General features: G+C 72.0%; 1 protein-coding gene across 1 annotated transcript in view; it reads left to right on the forward strand.

The window, feature by feature from the left end:
• Positions 1–175: 175 nt before the first annotated feature.
• Positions 176–8,114, forward strand: part of LOC134418869 (drebrin-like) — a 9,691-nt gene continuing 1,752 nt past the window's right edge. The window contains 13 exon segments of the mRNA XM_063157838.1: positions 176–289; positions 1,529–1,581; positions 1,669–1,781; positions 1,855–1,929; positions 2,368–2,502; positions 2,600–2,677; positions 3,310–3,461; positions 5,080–5,134; positions 6,581–6,655; positions 6,765–6,879; positions 6,951–7,094; positions 7,251–7,954; positions 7,956–8,071. Coding sequence (XP_063013908.1) covers positions 204–289; positions 1,529–1,581; positions 1,669–1,781; positions 1,855–1,929; positions 2,368–2,502; positions 2,600–2,677; positions 3,310–3,461; positions 5,080–5,134; positions 6,581–6,655; positions 6,765–6,879; positions 6,951–7,094; positions 7,251–7,954; positions 7,956–8,071 — 1,901 coding nt within the window. The 5' untranslated portion in view covers positions 176–203.

Genomic DNA, 8,114 nt, shown 5'->3' on the forward strand with positions numbered 1-8,114 from the left:
CGGGACCCGGGCCCGTTCCCAGCGCTCCCAGCGCCGCCCGTCCCGTGCCGCGCCGGTGCCTCCCGGCCGCTCCCGCCCCCGCCCCGCCCGGTGCCGCCCGTGGGCGGCGGAAAGCGCCGGGGGGGTGGCGGGGAGGGAGGGAGGAGCGGGCGCAGGGCGGCGGCGGCGGCGGCCCCGGGATCGGGATCGGCCCCGGGATCGGGATGGCGGGGCCGGGGCTGGAGCGGTACCGGCTGGCGCTGCTGGCGGCGCGGGAAGACGTGGGGAACCCCCGGGCTGGCACCGACTGGTGAGAACGGGACACCGGGAGAGGGAACGGGAGCCGGGAATGGAGACCAGGAAAGGGGACGGAAGGGAGGACCGGGAACAGCGAACCGGGGATGAGGAGCCGGCACAGGGAACCGGGAATGGAAACGGGAACGGAAGAGGGGACCGAGGCTGGGAACGGGCACTGGGACGGGCACCGGAGACAGGACCGGGAACGGGAGCAGGAACGGTCACCGGCACGGGCCGGGCCGTCGGGGGCGGGCTGAGAGGCACCGGTACCGGTACCGGCACCGGGAAGGGGCTCCGGGGGGCACCGGGCTCTGGGCCAGGGGGTGCCGGTCCGCGGGGGGTCCCGGGACTGAGCCCTGCGCGCTGGGAACCGGGAGCCCCAGCCGGTCTCGCCCCGTCCCGCCCGCTCCCTCCCGGTGCCGCCGGGCTGGGAGCGGCGCCGCCGCCCGGGGCCGGGGCAGGACGGGCCCGGGGGGGCTGCGGGAGCGGGGAGCGCCCCGGGGTGTGCGGAAAGGGGGCTCTGCCCGGCTGTACCGGGGGGCGCGGGTCCCGGGACGGTACCGGGCTGGGGGTCCCGGTGCCGGTGCCGCGGGGCCGGTGTCCCCCAAAACCCCCATCCCGGGGTGGGGAGCGGCGGCACCGGGGCTCACCGGGCTCGCAGCCCCGCGGCGTCACGGGAGCGCCCGTGCCCGCGGCCGCGGCCGGGCGGGCATTGCCCTCTGCCCCCGGAGCGCCGCTGGAGCCGCTCCAGCGCCGGCTCCTCCCGGCCGCGTGCCGGGCTCGGTCCCGCCATGTGGCGCCGCAGCCTGTCGCGACATGCCGTGACACGCGTGACGTGCCCTGCATGCTCCACGCGCGCTGCCGGAGCCGTGCCCAGCCCCGCACCGGAGCCACGCGGGAACAAAGAGCGGCAGAGCCGCCGGGAATGCCCGGGACGGGGGGGGACGGTCCCGCCGGGATGGGGCCCCCCCGAGCGCTGCCCGGGCCGGGCGGGGGTCCCGGCACCGCCGCACCGGGTGGGGGGGGGTCGCTGTTGGGGGGGGCTGTGCCGCTCCGGCGCTTCCCACGTTCCCATTGTCCCGGGGGCGGATGCTGCCGGCGGCACTTCCATGAATTCATCCCAAGCTGGTGGCACGGGGCAGCGCGGGGGGTGCCCAAGGCTGGCAGGTCCCCCCACTTCATGTGACACCCGCTGTGACCCCCCCACCCTGACCCCCACCCCGACCCCCACCCTGAGCCCTCTCTCCCCCAGGGCCGTTTTTGGCTATGAGAAGCACCACGACCTCAAGCTCCTGGATTCCGGAGGTACCGCGAGCGACGCTGCCGGCAAATATTGGGGGGGGGGGGGTCCCCGAGTTTCCCCGCACCCCCTCTGACCCCCCCTCTTTACAGCCGGGGGGCCGGATGAGCTCGCTGGAAAATTCTCCGTGGGCAGCATCATGTACGGGCTGTGCCGGGTCCCCGATCCCGGCTCGGGCACCCCCAGAATTGTCCTGATCAGCTGGGTGAGTGCTGGGGGCAGCTCGGGGGGACCCCCGGCCGGGACCCCCCCGGGCTGAGCCCTTCCTCTGGTGCCAGGTGGGCGAAAAGGCGCCGGAATCGCAGCGGGCAGCGTGCGCCGGGCACCTGCCGGCCATCCGCAGCTTCTTCAGGGTGAGTGGGGGGCACGGAGCCCTCGGGGGGTCCCCGGGGCCACCCCAAGTTCCCCATCCTGCCCCCCCCATCCCGCCTGCCCGACCTTTGCCTGTGCCCGGGCGCATTCCTGGCGCTGCTGACTCAGCCGCGCTTTCCCAGTGCTCCCAGTCTTGGCCGCCGCGCCGGGGCTGCGGTTGGGATCCCTGCCCCCCCTCCCGGTCCCGTCCTCACGGGGGGGTCCCGTCCCGCCCCCCCCCCCCCGCCCCATCCCCGGAACCGCTTCCGCTGCTCTGCCCGGGTCCGGGATCTGGATCCGGCCCCACATCTGGATCCGGCCCCACATCTGGATCCAGTCCCGCATTTAACACGTCCGTGGGAATCGCGCCGAGATTCCCCGGGGGAGGGAGGGCCGTGGGAGGGGTGGCACTGTCCCATCGCGTCCCGTGCCGGCGGCAGGAGGCCACGGCCGTGATCAGCGCCCGGCGGCCCGAGGAGGTGACGCTGGAGGGGCTGCGCCGAGTGCTGGCACAGCTGGCGCCCCCCGCCCCTCGCCCGCCCAGGAGGACCCCCCAGGACCCCCCCGAGCTGGTGGTGAGTGGGGGGCGATGTCCCTGCGGGGCTTCCCGGGGTTCCCTGGGGGTGTTGGGGGGTTCTGGGGGTCCCAGCCTGCCCCCCCTGTGCTCCCCAGGGCACCAACTACCGCAAGACCAACCCGGCGCTGGAGCTGCAGCGCACCCAGCGCGATTCCTTCTGGGAGCAGGCGGAGGTGAGCGCTGGGGGCTGGGGCAGGGCTCAGGGGTCCCCCGGTGTCCCCGGGATGGGGTCACGGCTGCGGCCTCGGGGCAGAGCCCGCGGGTCCCGGTGCCGAGATTGGTGGGGTCCCGGTGCCGGAGTGGGGTGCAGCGGGGTCCCGGTGCCGGTGTGGGGTGCAGTGGGGTACCGGTGTCTGTGGGGGTCCCGGTGCCGGTGTGGGGTGCAGCGGGGTCCCGGTGCCGGAGTGGGGTGCAGCGGGGTCCCGGTGTCTGTGGGGGTCCCGGTGCCGGTGTGGGGTGCAGCGGGGTCCCGGTTCCGGTCCAGGGGTCTGTGGGGTCCCGGCGCTGACGCTGCAGGGTCCCACTGCCCATGGGGTGGGAGTCTCAGTCCCAGTGCCGAGCCCCCGGGGCTTCTGGTGCGGCGGTCGGTGGGGTCCCGGTCCCGGCGCCGGTGCCGAGGGTGGCAGAGCCCCGGTGTGAAGTGTGGCGAGGTCCCGGTCCTGGTCCCGGTCCCCGTCCCGGTCCCGGTGCCGGTCTCGGTGCTGAAGGCAGCGGGATCGCAGCGCCGCTCCTGGTACCGGGGCGGGTGAGTTCCCGGTGCAGCCGCCGGTGCCGGTTCCCGGCGCTGATCCCGGTGCGTGCGCAGCGCGAGGAGCAGCAGCGGAAGGAGCAGGAGAAGCAGCGGGAACGGGAGCAGCGGCGGCGCTGGGAGCGGGAGCGCATGGAGGAGGAGCGGCTGCAGGCGGCGGAGCGGGAGCGGCGGCTGCAGGAGCGGGAGCGGCTCATCGAGGAGCGGCGGTGAGGGACAGCGCTGGCCGCCATCCCTGTCCCAGCCCCGTGTCCCCATCCCCGTCCCAGCCCCGTGTCCCATCCCTGTCCCAGCCCCGTGTCCCCGTCCCTGTCCCAGCCCCGTGTCCTCGTCCCTGTCCCAGCCCCGTGTCCCATCCCTGTCCCAGCCCCATGTCCTCGTCCCTGTCCCATGTCCCACCTCCGTGTCCCCATCCCTGTCCCAGCCCCGTGTCCCCATCCCTGTCCCAGCCCCGTGTCCTCGTCCCTGTCCCATGTCCCACCTCCGTGTCCCCATCCCTGTCCCAGCCCCGTGTCCCCGTCCCTGTCCCAGCCCCGTGTCCCCATTCCTGTCCCATTCCTGTGTCCCTGTCCCCACATCCCACTGGTGTTTCCCATCCCTGTCCCATCCTGTCACATGTCCCATTCCCACATCCCGCTGGTGTTTCCCATCTGTGTCCCATGTCCCACCCCCGTGTCCCCATCCCTGTCCCATCCGTGTTCCCATCCCTGTCCCATCCCCGTGTCCCCAACCACACATCCCACTGGTGTTTCCCATCTATGTCCCATCCTGTCACATGTCCCATTCCCACATCCCGCTGGTGTTTCCCATCCTGTCCCATGCCCCACCCCCGTGTCCCATACCTGTCCCACCCCCGTGTCCCTGTCCCATATCCCACTGGTGCTTTCCATCTGTGTCCCATCCTGTCCCACCCCCATGTCCCCATAGCCACTGGTGTGTCCCATCTGTGCCCCATCCTGTCCCACCCCCGTCTTTCCATCCCTGTCCCACCCCCATGTCCCCATTCCCACATCCGCTGGTGTTCCCCATCTGTGTCCCATGTCCCACCCCTGTGTCCCCATCCCTGTCCCATCCCTGTGTCCCCATCCCCATGTCCCCATCCCCATATCCCACTGGTATTTCTGTGTCCCATCCTGTCCCATGTCCCATTCCATGTCCCCATCCCTGTCCCATCCCCGTGTCCTCATCCCTGTATCCCACTGGTGTTTCCCATTCTGTCCCATCCGTGTCCCATGTCCCATTCCCATGTCCCTGTCCCCATATCCTGCTGGTGTTTCCCAGCCTGTCCCACATCACATCCTCGTGTCCCCATGTCCACATCCCGCTGGTGTTTCCCATCTGTGTCCCATGTCCCACCTCCGTGCCCCCATCCCTGTCCCATCCCTGTGTCCCCATCCCCATGTCCCCATCCCCATGTCCCACTGGTATTTCTGTGTCCCATCCTGTCCCATGTCCCATTCCCATGTCCCTGTCCCCATATCCTGCTGGTGTTTCCCAGCCTGTCCCATGTCCCATCCTCGTGTCCCCGTCCCCACATCCCACTGGTATTTCTGTGTCCCATCCGTGTCCCATGTCCCATTCCCATGTCCCTGTCCCCATATCCCACTGGTATTTCTGTGTCCCAGCCTGTCCCATGTCCCATCCTCGTGTCCCCGTCCCCACATCCCACCGGTGTTCCCCATCTGTGTGCCATGTCCCACCCCCGTGCCCCCATCCCCATATCCCCACATCCCGCTGGTGTTTCCCATCTGTGTCCCATCCTGTCACATGTCCCACCCCCGTGTCCCCTCCGTGTCCCCTCGGTGACGCCCCGGTGCGGCCCCGCAGGCAGGAGCAGGCGCGGCTGGACGCGGAGGAGCGCAGGAAGGAGCAGGAGCGATGGGTGAGCGGGAAGGGAGCGGGAATGGGGGGCTCGGGGGGATATCGGGGGGATCGGGGGGGTCTGTCCGGGGGCTCCATCCCACCAGGATCCAGGGCGTTCATCCCGGGCAGTCTGGGCTTCATCCCGGGGGGTTTCAGGGGTGCATCCCGGGAGGGCAATCCTGGGGGGTTCAGGGCGTCTGTCCTGGGGGATCAGGGGGATCCATCCCGGGGGATCAGGGGGATCCGGGGGATCCATCCCGGGGGATCAGGGGGGTCCATCCGGGGGGACGCGGGGGATCCATCCCGGGGGATCACGGGGGTCCATCCCGGGGGATCAGGGGGGTCCATCCCGGGGGACCCGGGGGATCCATCCCGGGGGATCAGGGGGATCCGGGGGATCCATCCCGGGGGATCACGGGGGTCCATCCCGGGGGATCAGGGGGGTCCATCCCGGGGGACCCGGGGGATCCATCCCGGGGGATCAGCGCGGTCCATCCCGGGGGATCAGGGGGATCCATCCCGGGGGATCTGAAGGGGTTCATCCAAGGGGTCTGGGGGCTCCATCCTGGGGAAACCAGAGGATTCATCCTGGGGGATCCGGAGTGCCCATCCTGTGGGATCTGAAGGGGTTGATCCCAGGGGATCCTGGGGGTCCATCCTGGAAGATCTGGGGGGTCCATCCCGAGGAATCTGAAGGGGTTCATCCGGGGGATCCGGGGGATCCATCCGGGGGGATCTGAGGGAATTCATCCAAGGTGATCCGGGGTGTCCATCCTGGGGGATCTGAGGGAATTCATCCAAGGGGATCCGGGGTGTCCATCCTGGGGGATCTGAGGGAATTCATCCAGGGGGATCCGGGGTGTCCATCCTGGGGGATCTGAAGGGGTTCACGCTGGGGGGCTCATCCTGGGGGATCCCTCACCCCAGGGAATCTGGGGTTCATCCCAGGGGATCTGAGGGGTCCATCCCAGGGGATCAGGGGGCTCCATCCCAAGGGATTCAGAAGATTTGTTGCAGGGGGATGCTGGGGAGGTGTGAGGGCTCTGCCCAGGGCACCCAAGGCTCCATCCCGAGAGATCCGGGCTCCATCCCGAGGGATCCAGGCTCCATCCCGAGGGATCCGGGCTCCATCCCGGGGGATCCGGGCTCCATCCCGGGGGATCCGGGCTCCATCCCGGGGGATCCGGGCTCCATCCCGAGGGATCCAGGCTCCATCCCGAGGGATCCAGGGCTCCATCCCGAGGGATCCGGGCTCCATCCCGGGGGATCACGGGGGTCCATCTCGGGGGATCCGGGCTCCATCCCGAGGCATCCGGGCTCCATCCCGAGAGATCCGGGCTCCATCCCGGGGGATCCGGGCTCCATCCCGGGGGATCCGGGCTCCATCCCGAGGGATCCGGGCTCCATCCCGGGGGATCCGGGCTCCATCCCGGGGGATCCCTCAGCGTCCCCATCGCTCCCGCAGGAGCAGCAGCAGCGGGAGCAGGAGGCGGCCGAGCGGGAGCGCGGGGGTCGCACCGGGCTCAGCGGGACGGCGGCCGTGAGTGCCGGGACCGGGTCCCTCCCATCCCCGGGGCTCACGGGGGCTCTGGCGGGGCCGTGGTGCCCCACGGTGCCCGTGGCCGCCCCGCTGAGCCCCGGTCCCGCAGGAAGCCGCCATCCTGGTGTCCCAGCGCACCCAGAACCCCCGGGAATTCTTCCGCCAGCGGGAGCGCTCGGGGTCCACGTGCACATCGCCGTCCCCGCTGGCCGGCAGCGCCCCCGGTAGGTGCCGTGGGGGGCACGGGGGGCACGGGGGGCTCCGGGGGTCCCCCCTGAGCCCTCGCCCCCGCCAGGTGCCCGCCGGCCGTTCCTGCGGTACCAGCGCAGCCTGACGGAATCCGCCTTCATCTTCCGCCGGCCGGAGCCCCCCCAGAGCCCCCCTGGCCGGGGGACCCCGCCCGCCAGCCCCCGCCGGCCGCCGCCGCCTCTGCCCCCCGCCAGCCCCGCGGGGACAGCGACAGCCCAGGGCGCCACCAGCGGGATCCCCGTTAGCCCCATGGGGACAGCGACAGCCCAGGGTGCCACCAGCGGGATCCCCGTCAGCTCCGCGGGGACAGCGACAGCCCAGGGGGCCACCAGCGGGATCCCCGTTAGCCCCATGGGGACAGCGACAGCTCAGGGTGCCACCAGCGGGACCCCCGCCAGCCCCATGGGGAGGGGCACTCCAGGGACGCCCCCCAGCCCTGTGGGGACAGGGACCCCTCAATGTGTCACCCTGGGGACCCCCGTCAGCCCTGTGGGGACGGGGAGCCCCCATGCCACCAGTCCTATGGGGACAGGGACCCCTCAATGTGTCACTCTGGGGACCCCCGTCAGTCCTATGGGGACAGGGACCCCCCAATGTGGCGCCCTGGGGACGCCCCCCAGCCCAGCCCGAGCAGGGTCCCCCCATGCCGCCAGCCCCTTGGGGACAGGGACCCCCCAAAGTGCCACCACCGGGACTCTCCACACCCCCCTGGGCACAGGGACCCCTCCCTCTGCCCCCCCAGGGAGCCCCCCCAGCCCCGTGGTGACGGCCACCCCCCAAAGTGCCACCACCGGGACCCCCTCCAGCCCCCTGGGGACGGGGCCCCCTCCCTCTGACACCCTGGGGACCCCCGATTTTGTCACCACCATCTCAGGGTCCCCCCAGGCCGTGTCTGGGTCCCCTCCCAGCCCCCCCCGCTCGGGGGTCCCCCCTGGGCCGGGGTCTCCTGAAAGCGCTTGTGGGGTGCAGCCCCTCCCCCCTTGCAGCGCTCCGGGTTTGGGGTGTCCCCCCAGCCCCCCCCGGGATGTGCAGGGCCCCCCCCCGGACAGCCCCCCCCCTGCCCAGCCCCCCAGCATGGGAATCCCTGGGGCCGCTGCTCGAGGGGGTCCCCAGCCCGCGGGAGGGGTCCCCAAAACCCCCAGAACCCCCGGCCGGGCCCCCCCGGCCGCTGCAGGACCCGCAGGATTTGGGGCGCAATGGAATCGGGGGA

Source organism: Melospiza melodia, chromosome 5 (genome assembly GCF_035770615.1).
Source record: "Melospiza melodia melodia isolate bMelMel2 chromosome 5, bMelMel2.pri, whole genome shotgun sequence".
NCBI lineage: Eukaryota > Metazoa > Chordata > Aves > Passeriformes > Passerellidae > Melospiza > Melospiza melodia.